The sequence below is a fragment of the Hetaerina americana genome, unplaced genomic scaffold (genome assembly GCF_022747635.1).
Source record: "Hetaerina americana unplaced genomic scaffold, ioHetAmer1.1.p SCAF_7, whole genome shotgun sequence".
NCBI lineage: Eukaryota > Metazoa > Arthropoda > Insecta > Odonata > Calopterygidae > Hetaerina > Hetaerina americana.
This window is the reverse complement of record NW_027287316.1, coordinates 30,901,840-30,920,081: the sequence shown is the minus strand read 5'-3', so window position 1 is coordinate 30,920,081 and position 18,242 is coordinate 30,901,840. Positions and strand designations below refer to the sequence as shown.

The following is an 18,242-nucleotide window of genomic DNA, read 5'->3' as shown; positions in this document are numbered from 1 at the left end:
TCTCCCTTGATAGGGATCCCAATCAAGGCAAATTACTTTTACACTTTGAAATTTTTGAATTGTAAAGCAAATTAGCAGGTGACTTTGTTAGAACTACTACTGCGACAACTCCTGCAGTTTCTTTGAATTTATCTGATTGTAATCTGAAGGTGATTTTTTCAGTTCTAAACCTGACAACTGTACCTCTAGCTTGAAACTGCAACTCTGTGGAAACTCAAGCTTATGGATCAATGGAAGACGAAATTTTGCAATACCTCAAGTGATACGGTACCCTGTGTCACCTCTTTCCTCTACCTCAGAGTCGAGATTGGCCTGGAAGAATCAATGAATGTTAACAATGACGGTAGACGTAATGTGAAGAAATTGAGAACTTGTGCAGAGGTACACTCTAATATTTCCTCAAAAATTATAATAGTGAAACATAAACAGTTTTATTCATTTTTACATTGTGGAAAACTTTTCCATTGAACACCGTCCACATTCTGAGTTCATTTAAATAAAATTGCTCTTTTAATAAGCAGCTCTCTGGCAATTAATAACTTTTAAAAATATTTTGCTACCATCCTAAAGGTATGCATAAATGCCTCACTGTATTATAAATTTTCCTTAAGATGCTCCAGGTAATTCATTATGAAACTGAGAGATTGGTTATTTCAGTAAGTCATATAAAATGTTTATAATAGTTAAAAAAATATGATTATGCCATGCCTACTTTTATACATATGGTAATTACTAAAATTTTCCAAAAAAAAATATGATGATTGTTCCAAATCTATTCTAAATTAAATTAACGTTCTGTGGGAGCCTGCACTGTGGAAAACAGTGACACTTAAAACTAGAGTAAAAATAGTTAGATATTTTCATCTTCTCTATGAAGAAGTGTGTCCATGAGGATACATTTCTTTGCATTCCTGTGCATGCAGATACTAGTAGAAAAAATTATGAACATGATTACAAAAGATGGTGGATAGTCATTCCAAACAAGGAGAAACAAATTAAAATAAAAGTAAATACATATTTGGACCATCCACCTCCTTCAATAGTGGGAAATAATGAATGGGAGTTTAAGGCAAGGTTTTAATGTAAAATATAAATTCCCGAGAAAAGAAAAATTTGGAAAAGCTAAATGCATAACCATTCAAAATTTTTTAAGTGAAGTGATGTGGCCGCGTGGGGCAGAGAGACATGATGGATATCTATGGAGTAGTTCTTGGAGATGCTAGAGGTATGTATCCAAGATATCATTTAAGAATAGGGTGTACTTAACATGCAAAATATGAATTAAAGAAATGAAATGTGAGAGTTTTCCAAAGATACAAAGAAAAGTGCCACAGAGTCTAAACCATCCACAATGTGAATCTTATAGTGCACTGCCAATGTACTTCACATGACATTTATGTAAGGACTGCACTATCATTTAGTAAGCTTTCCAGTCTATGCAACTAAACCCTAATGAATGTTAATTCAAAATATAATATCATTCTTAAAAACTAGTATGCTAGTTGTTAATATTTTATAAGCAACCATTTTTTTAAAAATTGTATCATCTCACTGTTTTGAATTTTGATGCTCAAGAAGAAAACCAAAGGTCATACCACTACATGGTAAGAATCCCTCATGCCACATTTCTGCATTCATCTGTAAGGAATCAAAATTTAATGAAAACATACACATTAAAGCTGGATTTACATGTGATCACCAGATAGACTTCCGTTGTTGTCAATATTAAGTGGGAGCAAAACTATTAGCATCAGATTACCATAAAGTAAATTGTGATTGTGAGACTTAGCCATCACTTGGTGGAAATTATGAATACTAGGTAAAAATATCTATTTCTACTGAAATAGTTTTATTGCTCAACCTGGTTTCAGCAAACTGCTGTCATTATCAAGTGATGATGGCAATGCTTTTTTTAAAGGCCAGTATGTAGAATAAAAAGATTTTATTGGAAATGGATACAGATATCTTTATTCAAAGTTACTGTTGTAATCAACATCCTAACTGACTGTAACACATAGATCTCAACTTCCAGACACCATGAGCTTTTTGAATTTTGAAATATTTTTGGAGAGATGAGTTTAGGTAAACCAATTGGTTATTTATAAGACAGCCATGGGCCAGTTGGGAATGATATAAAATGAAGGATTGATAATGGAGAAAATTTAGGCAATGCAAGTCTAATAAATTAATTTTTGGAAATATGAAGACTGAATGCATCCACCCACCTGTTTATCTGCAGTGTACAGGTGTTTAGAGCCACACATCCCTCTGTAAATAGTTGTTAACATCCAGGATGGCAAGCTATAAAACCACCCATGTACCATGGAATTATTAGCTCTGCCAACCAAAACTGCTTATTGCAAAGAGAAGAAAAAATGGAAAGTATTCATATTTTGCTGCCATTTTCAGAGAGAGAATCTCTAGGTGACAACTGAGACTGACCAAATGAAAAAAAAGGATATATATATGTATATATATATATATATATATATATATATATATATATATATATATATATATATTTAGAAATGGTTTTTTTATGGATTGATTCTTCACTTTTCTTTATTGGCATTTCTGCTGTGGCATCACACACACCTCTCCCATTACAGAACCCAAACTGGTTATCCCCTTATTGATCATTTACCCTCGTATCCATTGCTCATTGATGATCATGTGTGCCAATTTTTTTTCAAGTTAGATCCAACTTATTGTTCTCTAGTTCTATAAGAGTTGACTTTCCTTCTTTTGGAATCGTAGTTAAAAACTTCCGCCTGGAGAACACAATATCCTCTTTTTATTCTTTTGGAAAAAGGCTCCTGATTTGTATTTATGATAACATCAATACGTAAGTGGGAGAGATCTTCATTACTTCCAGATCCTTACAAAGATAGGGGGAGGGATAAAAAAAGCCGAAAGCGGCGTATCGTAATTTCTCACAACTGGCTCGATTCGCTCAGTAGGTCGTTATTGATAGCCTATTATTTGAACATAAAGAATAGATAGTTGAATATTTTTGCAAAGTAGAAAAAAATAATCCCAAAATATTGCTTAGTTTTCTTTTAGATTTTACATTTACGCAACGGAATCGCCCTTCGCCAAAGCGCTGATTATTGCATCATTCTTTTGCTCAGGTGAAAAAAAGTGATGAGAATCAAACGATTGTATCACGGCCACCTCTATAGTATACTTATACTCTCGAGTATACTTTTATTCATAAACTTAACATTTATTTCCACATATATTTTGATGTTTAATTACGAATATGAATGAGGTAAGCTTTGCTACTAAATGTAGATTGATATTTTTTGCACGGCATGGTAAGACGTACGTACCAGTGTGCCAGTTTACTATAACCAGCCCTCCTGCACGGAATTTATCTTCGCAGGTGAGTGCGGGATACATGTTAGTTCAAGCAAGATCACACTCAACGACTTTACGGTCAACCTTACGAAAAGGTTTCTGTAACGTGATGAAGGACGCTACAACCACAACGATCAGAATCTTTCAGCCTTGAAAATATTTCGTTTTCTGAGACGCAAAAATCTTGGCTCACAATTGAGCAATGGAATATCTTAGAGAAGCGTGGGTGGGTGGGGTTCCCGCACCATCGAATGCTGACGGGGCGTCTGAGCAGACCTATCACTTGTTCTTTTATCGCAAGTCTTCGCTTACGCTCGGGAAAGCCTAAGTAAACGGACACGATATGAGAAAGTTGGAAAAATAACTTAAGAGAGGCATTAGCGTTATCCTTGTCATTAGGGTTGGATTTCCTGATCATTATAGGTATAAACCTTACATATTGCACTACCCAACATGCAGCAATGCTCAAATATCCGAATCACCATCGCAAAACTTTCCTAATTTTTGTGTAGTAGGATGGTAATACGTACATATAAAGTTTTCGCGTTTATCATCTGCACATTCACAAAGTAAAGATTTTCTGGATTTTCAAAATTCTGGATTTTTTTTCTGGAGGGGAAGCTGGAAATGCACCACTTCTATATTACATTTTACCCTTGTGAGCTCAAGTCCTGTGGTAATAGTTTTAATTCTATGCAATATGGAAACCGTGAAATAATAACGTTGCGAACATTGCAAAACATACGGAGGTGCAGTACAACTTAGCGTTTCTTTCAATGCACTAATGACAGGAGTATGATGGCCCATACAATCGAACTAAAATGATTCATAAGGGAATATGGTATTTTTCGGCATCACAAATATATTTCATTTCCCATTGGTAGTAACAATAAAAATGCGCAGCTCTCAGCCATTTTCGCGGGGAAAGAACCGATCTTAAATAGGTATACAGTATGTCTTGCGCAGATGTAGTCGATCAGTTAAGACACAAGGACATGTAAAAGATACGTCATTTCACATTATTTACGCTATCGACCACACTCCACCAAGACTGCAGTCTCCGCTGAAATATCCATTTAGAGATGAAAATTTGTGACTCACTCTAGGCTTTCATAATTTAGATTCCAAAACTGAATCGATCCGTCGGAACTTGAGCTGCGGGAAAGGCTTGAAATTACGTAGTATTGCTAGGTTAGCATTATGGTCGAATGACTGAAAATGCCGTAGGGACGGACAGGCGTTGGGCGTCCTTGAGGTGGGCATCAATCGATTCAGTCAACGGGAGCAATTCAAGAGGTATCTCAGTTTGGCGAAAGAATTCGTCACTCACAAAGTTAACATGCACCGACAATCAGTGTCATCCCTCTCCCCGCTTTCGCCATTACGCTAATTTGACCCCATGGTTGGGTTTAGCTCGATTGTTACAATCATTAACCCAAGTTATATCTTATGCAAGGCTAAATTCAGAGGCGTGGGGTCGAGATTTGTTTGGTGACACTTTGTGCACAATAAATGTTCACATATTGAAATGTTATGAAATAATTGACTTGGTAATTCCACACACTTTAAAGTTACGCCTGAGATGACAAATTTTAATAAATGTTCACAGCAGCCGCTGTGACTTACATTGCTTTCCGAGGCCATATGCCCATTATGCCAATAATACATAGGTATACCCTTACTATTATCTAATTTATTTGGCGTATTTATAAGAATTTTCAAGAAGAACATAAAAAGAATATTTAAAGGCCAGATCAAAGTCTTTGAAAAGCTGTGATAAAATCTGTGTAAACCCTTGATATTAACTTATATTTATGGAAATACAAAGAAGTATTGTTGGCGACTTAAGAATTATAGCATTTATGAGTAAAACCCTTCATAAAAATCCTTTTGGACCATTTAGAGACCATAATTCAGATCCAAATCTAGCCACTTCGAAGGTTTTGGCGACAATGAGTATCACAAAGTCTGTAGGAGTTGTTATTAGGGGTGGTGACCAACAGCATGGGTCATTTGTGCCAGGAATGATAAGTCAGTGACCTGATAGGTGTAAAATGAAGTGGAGGATGGGTGGATAGAAACCCTGCACCACCACTGGGATTCAAACCTGGACCCTCAGGGTAGCAAGCCAGCGCTATAACTACCGCATCATCTCAATTGCCAGTATCACAAGGATTAGGTATGGGGTCAACATCATAAATCTGCCATTTCACTGATAAAGTACATGGTAAATCCTACCCTCTCAAAAACTGAAAAATAATTAATTCTTATGCATCATTACTCTTATTTTTATTCCAACTTATTATTTTTAACTATAAGTGTGAGTGGTATCAAGTTAGCTAGGTAGGATCTGGCTCCAAAAAAGGGGTTTCAATGTTCAAATCTTGGCTGAAACATTTGGACAACTCCATCTAAAATTCAAGATATATGATTTTTCAGATTAAAAAAAAAATGTGGGAAACTACATCAAAAGGAACTTCTGCCCTCTTCTAACACAAATCTTTGGGCTTAATTTTGGGTAAACTCCACTTTTAGTGGCTAAATTAAAAGGTGGAAGAACTCTTTTACTACCCTTATCCATCTAAAGTAATCTTCAGGTTGATCTGGAACACTTACTTAATCAGGAGTAGAAATGTATTAATCTATAAGACATAGCATTAGAAAATATTTATACTTTCAGGGTAGAGATCATATTTATTAGATTATTTCTGGCTCAACTTTGTGGAAGTTCATGTTCATTAAATGATGAACACAATGTATTTTTCCACTGTTCTTTATTAGGCCACCTGAAGATGATGCCTAAGTGTTGAAACTATTAGTACCAAAATAAAGGACAGTGGAAAAATACATTGTGTTCTTCATTTAATAGAAATTATATTATTGGTGACCACTCTTATGTAGTGGCTTACCTTAATGAGGATTGTGCTAATATTTAGGATTGTCAGTATACTTTTTGTTTGTTCAATTTTTTATCTGCAGATTATTTCTAGCAACATGTTAATAAACACACAAGGAAGAAAAACTATTAACTCCTTAGTAACTTATTTCTGATTGGATATAATAGTAATGCCTTTATGGATATGTTAGAAATCATTGACCAGAAGAGAGAAAAGGAAATACGAGATAACATGTAGTCTCGTATAACACAGTCATTGATTGAGATGGACAAATGCTATTTGGGCATTAACAATTAGTTAAACCTGGTCATCAGTATTCAATATAAGCACAGCTGGGAGTAAGCTTACTTAAAGGTGGATCAACCGCCTAAGAAATTATTTGACAACAAATTTGTATTTAAATTTCTTATTAATTACAAGGAGAATCAAATTTATTCATGCTTTAAGCTCATTATGACTTAGGGAGTAATTAATAATACAGTTAAAGACATTCATTTTTATCACTACTGCTGGTGGTGAAAGTTAGCTTTCCATTTAGCATCTCTCCTCTTTGCTTAAAAACACTCCTTCTTTCTGATAATTACTCAGGGTGAATCCCTACTCATCATTGTAATTTGCACATTCACTACTTTTTATCAAACTTTTTCTGTTTAAAAATAAAAATACCAACATGTTACTTTCCTGGAATGGGTGGTCCACCATGTGTTATGACATAACTTGACATACATGCCAAGAGCTACTCATACAATCATGGTACTGAGTAGCTCTTGGCATATTGCATGCAAGTATGGCTCAAAAAGTAAGCTATTCTCAATATCTTTTCTTTCCTCAATTTCCACTTTCATGTAAATCATAAAAATCACTGATGAAAATCTTCGATGATAAGCAATTTCCAAGTGAGCAAGGTTACTTAATACTTCACATTTTCATTCTTTCACAAAGAGTAAACGGCCAATGTTAGAAGAAACAAAATTTAAACAAAATAAATCATGATTTGTATTCATTAACAGACTTTGAGAATAAAATTAAGTTTTCCAATGAAGGTGAAGTTCATTTGAATGTCCATTTCATACGTTTTAGTTGTAGTCATATAACAGATAGGCAAATAAATGAGTACTGACATGTTCTTCCACACAATACTCTTTGTATGATAACTCATATTGCTTCAATGTGTCTTGTCTGATCCCAGTTACTTTCATTCTGTGTTGTGGGTACCCAGACTCATTTCTTTTATGAAGGAGGTACAGTAATTGTGTTAAGGTGTAAAGAGAGAAATAATTTGACAATTATCAATACATAGAAGTGTTAGAACACCATTGTCTTTCTTTCTCTTTTTGAAGATTAGAAACTCTTCTATTGGAAATAAATTTCAAAAATAAATTGTTACTATCATTTGCTTACAATTGGCAAACCAAAATAAAATATGTACGTAAAATATGGAGGAACAGATGAAAAATAGGCAAGAAACATTTGAACACAATAGCCAGTAGAGTCTATGGATATACTGAAACTACATTTTAGCACTCACTTAAATCCCATCAGTGCTATTATGTTTTGGTTTGGCAAATAATGTATTAAAAGTATGGATGAAAAGACAATTTATTTTAATAACATATTTTATCTGATAAGAACACGAGTTACTGACCAATATGTTGACTTCTCATTTTAAAGGCTTCATTCTTGACCTTGTGACAAGAATTTTCTGCAGCGATTCGGACATCATTTTAAATAAAATTAATAGCAAACTAATATGGTACGGATACTGTTCATTTATTTATTTTCCAACCACAACATGTATTTCTATAGCTTGGCATCATAATTAGGCATACTTGTACACCTTAAATGTTACACATATGCTGTTAATATAGGTACATATATATATAGGTATAACCATTTTGAAAGGATGAGAGAGAACATGATTGGGAAATGGCTACCTTATAGCATGGAGTTTATCATGAGAGAAAATGAAATACAGAAAGGACACGAGAAGATGCATATGAAAAGTTAACTGGCTAACACTACCTTTTAAAATATGGGTGAAGTAGCTATTGAATCAGTGCAGCCTAGAAGTTCTACATTGTTTTTTCTTAAGTGAGTGATGTCCCATTATTCCCATGCATTAAGACAACATTCCTTACCATGTGTGGACAATTTTTGCATTGTAATTTCATTGGAGAAACTTTCCTACCTTACATTATCAACAAATAAGTTGATTTTTAGAAATTCCTCAATATCTATGGAGATGTTCTCCTCTTTTAATGAGATGAGATTTTCAGTCACATAGTGTTATATGTTGCAATTACCACTCCCCGAACAATTTCCTGATTAAATCTGAATTTCAAATCAGTTGCTGATGGTGCCTTCTTCATTTCACACGAAGCTAAACCCATTTCTTTATTTTCGGCAATATTTTTAAACTCCTCTACCTAGTAATAAATAATTTCCTTCTCTGTCGTTGAGTAGGCTGCTGACCTCATGCCATTTTGAACAACAGTAAAATATGCGGGAGATTGAATAAACTGAACAATATAAAACAATTTTTCTGTTTTACATGGTAAAACCCTTACTTTAGAGACTCCTAAATGAGAGAATCGTAAGTCATGATGGTCCTAAATTTATGAGATTTTTTAAGGTATCATAGTTGGCCTATTTTGCAATATATTGGTAGTGGTAATGCATGAAAGGAGCTTTACGTTATCAAGAGAAGGCAGACATGAGGACTATGTTATTCATATAGCCATATAGACATAGTAAATTACTTTTCCACTAACATGCTTCTCATATACATATCTACCCAGACAATGCTGAAATTTTCCATACAATATGGGTATACTAGTATACAAGAATTTTCACAAAGGAAAATAATTTGTAGCAATATTCCATCATTAATATAAACTTTCATTGCATATTAAAAGGAAAATTATTACTTAATATTAAATTTCATCACAGTGTACTCTTATTTACGATTCTAGATTTAAAAAAAAACATTATGGATAGATAGTTTACTAAACTTAACATCGATTCATTTTTTTCACTTGGAATGAAAGATAAGTGCTAACAGAACAAATAAAGTCGTCCACTGACTTGCGTAAAATAATGATGGATTATCCTGAGGTTAATGGTGCCCCACTGCCATATTTAATGTCTTTTTGATGATTTTTCTTTTCCAGAAGGCTGCAAATGATTAATACATTATTTCAGATGAGTCCTGTCATGTAATTATTTTTTAGAATTGATTTACATATCTATAATTTTCCATTTGGAGGTAAATCCATTCCTAAACTTTAGCTTTAGAGCTGACTCAGTCATCACAAATGTAAAATCTTATCAGTAAAACATTTCCAATTCAGTAAAATAGCAATAATCACAGTTAACATAAATAAGCTATACTGTATATATACTAGCATGCACTTATTTTTGCATTTAAGAAAGTGTTTGAATTGAATAACATTTACAGCAACAAAATGAAATTCAGATGAGATAACAAGGGGCACTTTTTGACCAGTAATGACTATGCAACAAAGTATAAACTAATTAAGAGAGTTAAAAATTATTCATAAAATAAAATATAACCAGAGTGGACAAAGTAGAGGAAATCAAATGGATAACCAGGAAAAATAATGCTTGACAGAAATGATTCCCTGATTTAGAGTCACCAAATCAGTAACAACAAAACAAATGCCAGAATGAAGATGTTCAAAATGGATATAATACTTGATATATACGATGGTAATCCCAAAAGTAAGGTCTTCAATTTTTTAGAAATAGAGAAAAACCATTTCTTTTCTATGATATATACATCATTTTAAAGATTGATCAATTATCTATTATTCTACATAATCGTTATTTTGGTTGATGCATTTCTGTAAATGCTGTGACAGTTTTTGTACGCCCATATCAAACCAGCTTGTCATCATGAACGAGTTGATTCTTCTTGTGAATTTCTTCGCCGCTATACAGATGAAAAGGATAGATTTTTGGACTCGATTGTCACAGGGGATGAAACCTGGGCATTCCACTTCACACCTGAGACCAAATGACAATCATGTCAGTGGCAGCATCCCTCTTCACCAGAGCAGCAAAAATTCAAACAAACACAGCCAGTATACACACAGACAGTCTGCCAGTAAAGTCATGGCAACTGTATTTTGGAATTGGAAAAGGGTATTGTTGGTCAACTCCATGCCTGCTGGGACCACAATAAACGCTGACAGGTACTGTGAAACATTGAAATAACTCAGACGGGCGATTCAGAACCAAAGAAGAGGAATGTTGAGCAAGGGCGTAGGCATTCTCCACGACAACGCTCGCCCACACGTTGCCTGCCAAACCATCGCTCTCCTGCGAGACTTTGGCTGGGACATTGCCAACCACCCACCCTATAGTCCGGACTTGGCCCCCAGCGACTTTCACCCGTTCCCTAAGTTGAAAGAACATTTGGCCAGAAGGCGATTCAGCTCCGACGAAGATGTGAAAGATGAATTTCAATGTTTCCTCAAGGACATGGCGGCAAGCTGGTACAACATGGGCATACAAAAACTGTCACAGCGTTTACAAAAATGCACCGACCAAAATAAAAATTACATAGAAAAATAGATAATTGATCAGTCTTTAAAATGATGTACGAGGGTCATCCGGAAAGTAGTACCCGTTCGTGCCGCATGAAGTGCTGACGACGCGAGTAGCCGCTGGACGAGGTCAGATAGCTTCAGTGGCTTGTCTGCCTTCTCTGAGCCAAGTTGCGTGACGCTAGCATTGCCTGTGTTGTTTCTGTGATTGTTTACAATGTTTAAAAAAATTGAGAACGCCGCCAGTTGTGAAGTGAGGGCAGTGATTAAATTCCTCAATGCAAGAAACGTTCGCCCATGTGATATTCATCGCCAATTAAAGGAGGTGTATGGAGACAATGTAATGGACGAGTCGTCTGTTCGGCGGTGGTGTCGCAACTTCAACATGGGGAGGGGGAACACACACGACGATGAGCGTTCGGGGAGACCGTCTGTCATTACAGACCAACTGGTGAGCTCAGTTGACGAATTCGTGAGGAACGATCGGCGCGTCACAATTGATGACATCTGTGAGCATTTTCCCAATGTTTCTCGAACAATTGTTCATGAAATTGTTAAACACCATCTGCATTATGCAAAAATTTGTGCAAGATGGGTCCCTCGCGTATCTCAATGAGCTGGCGGCGAAGGACTATGCAGCAGGAATACAGAAACTTGTCACACGTTATGACAAATGCCTTAATTTGCTTGGAGATTATGTTGAGAAGTAGTTTAAAGTATCCTCTTTCAAATAAAATTTTTTATGTTTGTTAATATTTACTTTTGTGTCTTTATTTCACGAACGGGTACTACTTTCCGGATGACCCTCGTACATATCATAGAAAATAAATGGTTTTTTTCTATTTCTAAAAAATTGGAGACCTTACTTTTGGGATTACCCTCGTAAATTATAGATTCAGGTGTGAATAGGTGGAACTGCTCCATAATAACAGACATGAAAACTCTTACAATTGTTCACTTAATAAAGATTTATTGTTGACTAGATTCTTCTTTCAACTTGAAAATGATGTAGTACATCGAAACTAGTCAAAAATAAATCTTTATTAAGTGGAAAATTGTGAGAGTTTTTGTCCCTGTTATGTGGTTAATACATATACACCTCTAACGTGATACAGCAAAGTTGCAAATTCCATTACAGGTGGGAAAAATACACATGAATATATGGTTGAGTCAATCCCATAAATAATATAACTTATGGAAATTATTATCACCGATATGCCTCTATGACTTCATCTAAGAATAGGACCAATAAATGGAAATTGAATGAATATATTTAAATGATAGAAATATATTCTAAAATGTATTGAATGGCTGTTTAAGCATTTTAATAAAAATAAAAAGTTTTCTTACATGTGAGCTTATATATCGATGAAGAAGCTGCCTCAGTTCACTATTTTGATGTCTCAATTTTGTAGTGTCTTCTACAAGCTTATGTCGATCTATAAAATATGCAGAAATAAGCGGTGAAATTATTAATCCTTAATGTATTAGTCATAAAAAATTATAATAGGCCTAATTAAAAAAAGTATGCACAATGGTATCTGATAAGTACATGATGACTTTGGATAGGAATACCAAATAGTTTGAGGACTAGTTAAACCTTAAATTTAGGACAAAAAGGAGAACTTTGAGACAATGATTATTAGATAAGTGAAGCTAAAAATCAAGTCTGTGACTGTCAACATTTATTTGTACTCTTAGATGAATAAAGGTGGCGGCCACTTCTTTGGTCTTGAGCTTCCAGAGTTCATAAGTCATGTCATATTATTCAATTTAAACTGAGCGTGTCAGACTATGCTAAGGAACATGGAGACAGAGCAGCAGCAAGGCATTTCAGTAATTACATCAATGATTGTGGCATCTAGTTGACTTTTCTGACACATAAGAACTAAAAGAAAGTATAACTTAAGTTGGTGGGATGTTGCACTTCATACAGACTGCTGAACCTTTCATCTTGCATGTACCTGCCTTATATGCTGTCAAATATGGCAGTTTCTGGAGAGCCCTCTAACTATGAAGAATCATGAAAGTTTCCGAAGAATGTCATAAAGGCTTTTTCTTTGAGATACTCCAGGGAGGGATGAAATTGGCAGTGACTTCATGCAAGAGACCGCAAAGAAATTCGAAGGCATATTACAGGGACTTACCCTCAAGGTCGTCTCAGGTCATGAGGGAAGAGGCATGGTTAATCAGACACCATTCGGCTCAGCTTCACCCCATCACTGACCTGACAGCATTTGACAGTTACCCTGATGGGGTAAGAAGGATGGGAAGACACTAAGACAGGGAAGCTATCAATTTTACTGATTCAATTTTCCCAACGAATGTGCTGACTTTTTCCTAATTTTCCTCCCGAATGTTTTGACACTATTTCTCTTCGAGTACTATTTCTGTGGCTCATTACTTCTTGAGCCACTGGGGTCACTGAAGTCAGTCTGCCCATAAATTTGGTTTTTGCCTGGATCTGCTAATGACTATGGTCTACTGAGAGGAAGAATTAATCTCACAACCGAGGGAACATTGTCCTCATCTGGAATTCCCACCTCTCATATCATACCTCTCTTTCGCACTTCAAATTCCCAACTTTTACCTGGGTTCCCTGAGTGACTACCTTATAAAAGCACTGAAGAAATGTATGATGAAACCAAAGAATGGATAACCAATGTTCCCCCAGAGGGTGGGAAGGGTGGACACTGAACAAGGAAAGGATTAGGTCCAATGTTGCCATATTTCCAGCTGGGGAAGGGCTGTGCTGAAGGAAATCCATTCTTCTCATAAAGTTATGGACAAAAACTTCACCAGTATTTTCAGTACTTCAATCACAGATTGATGAGCTTCAAACAATGAGAAGCCTGGAATCCCCAAACAATATCCCTTTTGTCTCTTTATTGTGTTTCCATTAAAATTAATTGGTTACGGAAATAAATAAATGATAATAATTGGTCATAGTGGAAAGATACATTGTGTTCTTCATTTAATGATAAATAGATCACCTTGGAAGAATAGTTTATTCCAAACCTCTTAAATGGTACCAAAAAATTACCAAGTTATTTCTTTTTAAATTTATGATTCCTCATATAATGATAAGATCAAAAAAGAATTGAGTTCTCAATGTATCATCTTAAATTATTTCTAAAAATTCTATGAGTACTAAAATTAATCGCACATCTAATTTTTTGAATGGCCACAAAACAGTAAACAGGAGGAAATATGACCCTGTAGTATTCGAGCAAAATTCAGCTATTCAAAAATGTGGAAGCTGACATCACAACAGCTGTGTATTTTTGGTGTTTTTAAACACCTGGTGGCTCCACCTTTCAAAAGTTTTGCAATGCCATGAAAACAATTAATGAGAAATTAATGCCCAATATGTTTCAATGATTTTTAAGATTAGATAATGTTAATGAAATAGACCCATTGTATCCATATTAGTACGTACCTTGCAAGAGGAGATAGTATTTCTGCAATCCAACTGAGAGAGCATCCCAGAGTTTCTCTTTATTTTTTGGAAATACTTTTGTGAATTGGGACCAGTAATTCTCAATGGTCTCCTTAGACATTTGTCTGGATGAGGACTTGATTTTTCCAATTTTATCTGGCTTACACTGTTCACCCCTGTGATTGAAAAATCTGTTAAAGAATCTCAATTTTGAGAACCCCATTCCCAAGAGTACAACAACATTCATAAAAATTAATATATGTATGCATACATACATGCATACACATTTGCACTAAATAATGACAGCAAATCATTATTGTATGAGACTCATTGGGGCCAATAAAATTACACTTTACCCATAGCAGGCATGGTGGACATGAGAGGCAAAATCTCTTATAGCTTTCAATACATAAATCGAGCTAATCTGGAGAGGATGTGCATTTGGGCATGTGAACTTGCTTCTTCCCGAGTCATCCATTTCCACTGTAAAGAAAGCAGATGCACATCACTCTCAAATATATCAAAAAATACAAAAACTTGAAACAATAATGTTTATCAATACAATTAGTTTGTGTAATATATTATAAATACATAGATTCATCACTTTGAATGAAGTTTTATTGACACCATTTTTTAAACATGTTTGGGTATATTCCAAACATTTAATACAGGAAATTGAGTTTGGGTATGCATGCATGATGGCTTTAAGAACTCACTGCAAATTCTTTTCCAAATATAAAAATTGTATTTGTAACATAACATGTACACCCACATAAGTAAACATTTAAAATTCAAAAATCATGCATATATATTTTCAAATATGTACTTTGAACGCCAGTACTATTCTTCTACAAACAAAATGGTCTCTAACAATATAAGAATTGAGAAACTGTGACAGAATGCCTTAAATACTAAGTTGTAAAAACACAACAAACTTGAATTTTAGGAGTGTGCAGCATTCTACTGCCTCCAGCATATCAAACTTAAGAGTGAGTATGAATGTATCATCACAGAATTGAAGGTAATGGATAATGAGCACTAGAGATGAGGAGAGATGCTGGTTAATTAAGTTCTTGCTACAGCAACTCATATTTTATCCTCTTCTTTGCCATGATTGGTTAAGAAACTCAATAAGTAGCATCAATCTCAACCAAATTGAAGTCACATTTTCAGCTGTCATACCTAACATATGTTCTCTCTCCCAAAATCATAAGTCTTCAACCTTAATCAAACTACACTACCGAGATTGGGACAGCAATAAAGACTCGGCACTGATTATAAGACTATGAATTACGGTAGCTTAAAAATCTCAGGGCATATGGCATGTAGAATAAAGTGCATTCTCCATGACATTACTTAAAGTTTGCTAATCTTTTACATCTCAGAATATAATTCAATATGAATCCTGATACAGACTTAGCTGAATGAATTGCAACTCTACAGGATGCCAATACATTACATAGTATTTACCTTCACTTGTTTCAGACACTGCATGCTCACTTTCTTTATCTACATCTCTTGAGGATGAAGAGTGACCTGGCTCAAGTATTTTTTTTCCCTCTGCTTTTGATAAAGATCTATCGTGACTCAAGGGCACTTGAATCTCCAGCTCTGTATCACTGCCATGCGCAGTGACAGAATCAAAAGTAGTGCTAATGTGATCTTCAAATCTTATAGTTTTTTCTTCTTCTTTCGATCCATCTCTGTTTTCTCCACCATAGAAAAATGTTTTTTATAAAAGAATTTAGTGCAGTTAAAATAATATAGGAAACATTTGTACACTTGCCATTCAATGATTATTACATAATATCTTTTTTCATAAAGCATTGAATAGATCCATGGCTCACTTACAGGGAGATACACTTATGCTGGAATTATTTTTAAAGTCCATTAGAAAAATATGAAATTACATATGTCAGCTTATCCAACATTAAGGACATCTAGGGCCTGACTGATTCCCTAGTCAAAGACATTATTGTGTCCATGGCAGAACCATTTTCCAACAGTTTTAAAATATTTCAAAACAGTACCTATCTATAAAATAGGTGATGAAGATGATTTAACAAACTACACCTATTTCCATAGTCGCTGTTTTGGGCAATATTTTTTAAGCTATAATGAAAGATCAAGTACCATAAGTGATTTTTTTGAGTCCAATAATCTGTTTTCCAAATCACAGTATGGCTTTCAATCAGGGAAATCTACAATCAGAGAGAGGGAATCAGTCTCTTTGACAATATATGATATTAGTAAGGCTTTAGACTGCGTAAATCATTAAATGTTGCTATCAAAGCTAGAATATTACGGTGCTAAGGAAGTTGCACTGAAACTAATGAGGCCATATTTGGATGATGGCCACCAATCAGTTCAACTTGATAGCTGTCGATCTGTAGCTCTTAAAGTAAAATGTGGTATCCCACAGGGCTCTGTACTTTTCATCATCATGATTAATGATTTGATGTGTAATATGAAATCTAAATCTGTTTTATATACCAATGACACCACTTTTGTACAAAAATGTCAACATCTAGAAGATGCAAAGGTACGATCTAGTGCTACCCAAAGGAATGGTTTGATATTAATTATTTACATTTGAGCACTAAAAAAATCTGGCACATTGCATTCAGTCTTGAATAAAAAATAACTGAAATTGAAACTGCTAAAATACTAGGAATTTATATTGTTACAATCCTGAACTGGGAGACCCAAATCAGTCAGATATGTAATAAACTGTGTAAAGCTGTTTATACATTAAGAAAGCTCAAGTTTCTCATTTCAAATGAGTATCGTTTAACACTTTGCCATGCCTTCTTTCAATGTCATTTGTATTATGGTGATGAGTTATGCGGTCATTCCCCACATGTTAAACAAATCTTGCTACAACAGAAGAGAGCTATTCGCTCTCATGCTAATATACCGCCACATGATTACTGCAAGCCTTTTTTATTAGGTATGGAATTATGACTGTATTTAGTTTATATATCTTTAAGGTTCCGATTCATGTAAAAGTTATTCTCGAAACTTACTAATGAAGATCTCACATCTGTAACTACACCATAAGAGGTAATGCGAATCTAAATACTATTTGTTGTAGACTGTCCTCAACTTACAACTCATTTCATAAAGTGAACATTCGACTGTATGACTGTCATCCTACTCAATTGAAATCAGACTGTATCCTGAATTTCAAGAATTATTATTATTATTATTATTATTATTATTACTTTTTATTTGCCCAGAGATCACAATACAAAAATACCAGGTGGGTGAAGTATGTACATGATATAAGGCACGTCAATGAGGAGCAAAGACACAGAGCAATAGGGTATATACCTGGGAACTTGCTAATTCACTGTACTCATTTGAAAAATTCTTTTGTGACAATCTTCAACATATTTAAGAACTTATGTTTATATATTCAGTAATGTTTATATATTGGCAATATTTAATATGGTTGCACCATTTACATCATGCATTATACTCTCAAGGGAATAATACATGATATTTAAAAACTTATGTTTATATATCCAGTAATACCTGTATATTGGCAATATTTAATATGGTGCACCATTTATCAAAATCAATTAAGTATTATTTAGGGTAAATATAAAAAATGAAATTAATGATACAATAATAGATTAAATGACTCTTCTACAATCAGCTAGATTTTATTGTCATGCATTATACCCTCAAGGGAATAATACATGCCCTGCAATACTACATGCTTTAATAAGAAACCAACAATTGATTTTACTGCTACAATATGAATGAAAATGTAAAAATAATAAGTGTTTATTTGGCAGTAGTAACATTTACAAAGAAGCATAACATTTGCATTAATAAATGAAATTAAATAAAAATAATCCACAGAGAAAGCTCAAATTTACTTTTTTTAAGGCACTAACAAAAAGAAATTTCAATTTGACCTTTATTTAGCATTGAGAATTGAAGTGGAAAATACTTTAAAAGTGTATTCCC

General features: G+C 34.4%; 1 protein-coding gene across 3 annotated transcripts in view; it reads right to left on the bottom strand.

Moving 5' to 3' along the window:
* Nucleotides 1-2,248: 2,248 nt before the first annotated feature.
* The window catches only part of LOC139696645 (dynein regulatory complex protein 1), a 32,172-nt gene continuing 16,178 nt past the window's right edge, over nt 2,249-18,242 (bottom strand). Inside the window, exons 11-15 of one of the 3 annotated variants that reach the window (XM_071595457.1) lie at nt 15,735-15,967; nt 14,621-14,747; nt 14,265-14,440; nt 12,176-12,264; nt 2,249-2,350 (exon numbers count right to left, since the gene is read on the bottom strand). In XM_071595457.1, coding sequence (XP_071451558.1) covers nt 2,282-2,350; nt 12,176-12,264; nt 14,265-14,440; nt 14,621-14,747; nt 15,735-15,967 — 694 coding nt within the window. In that variant the 3' untranslated portion in view covers nt 2,249-2,281. Of the gene's footprint in view, nt 2,351-9,218; nt 9,432-12,175; nt 12,265-12,972; nt 13,075-14,264; nt 14,441-14,620; nt 14,748-15,734; nt 15,968-18,242 lie in introns of those variants that run through there. The other 2 variants (XM_071595459.1, XM_071595460.1) reach the window with 2 other exon arrangements.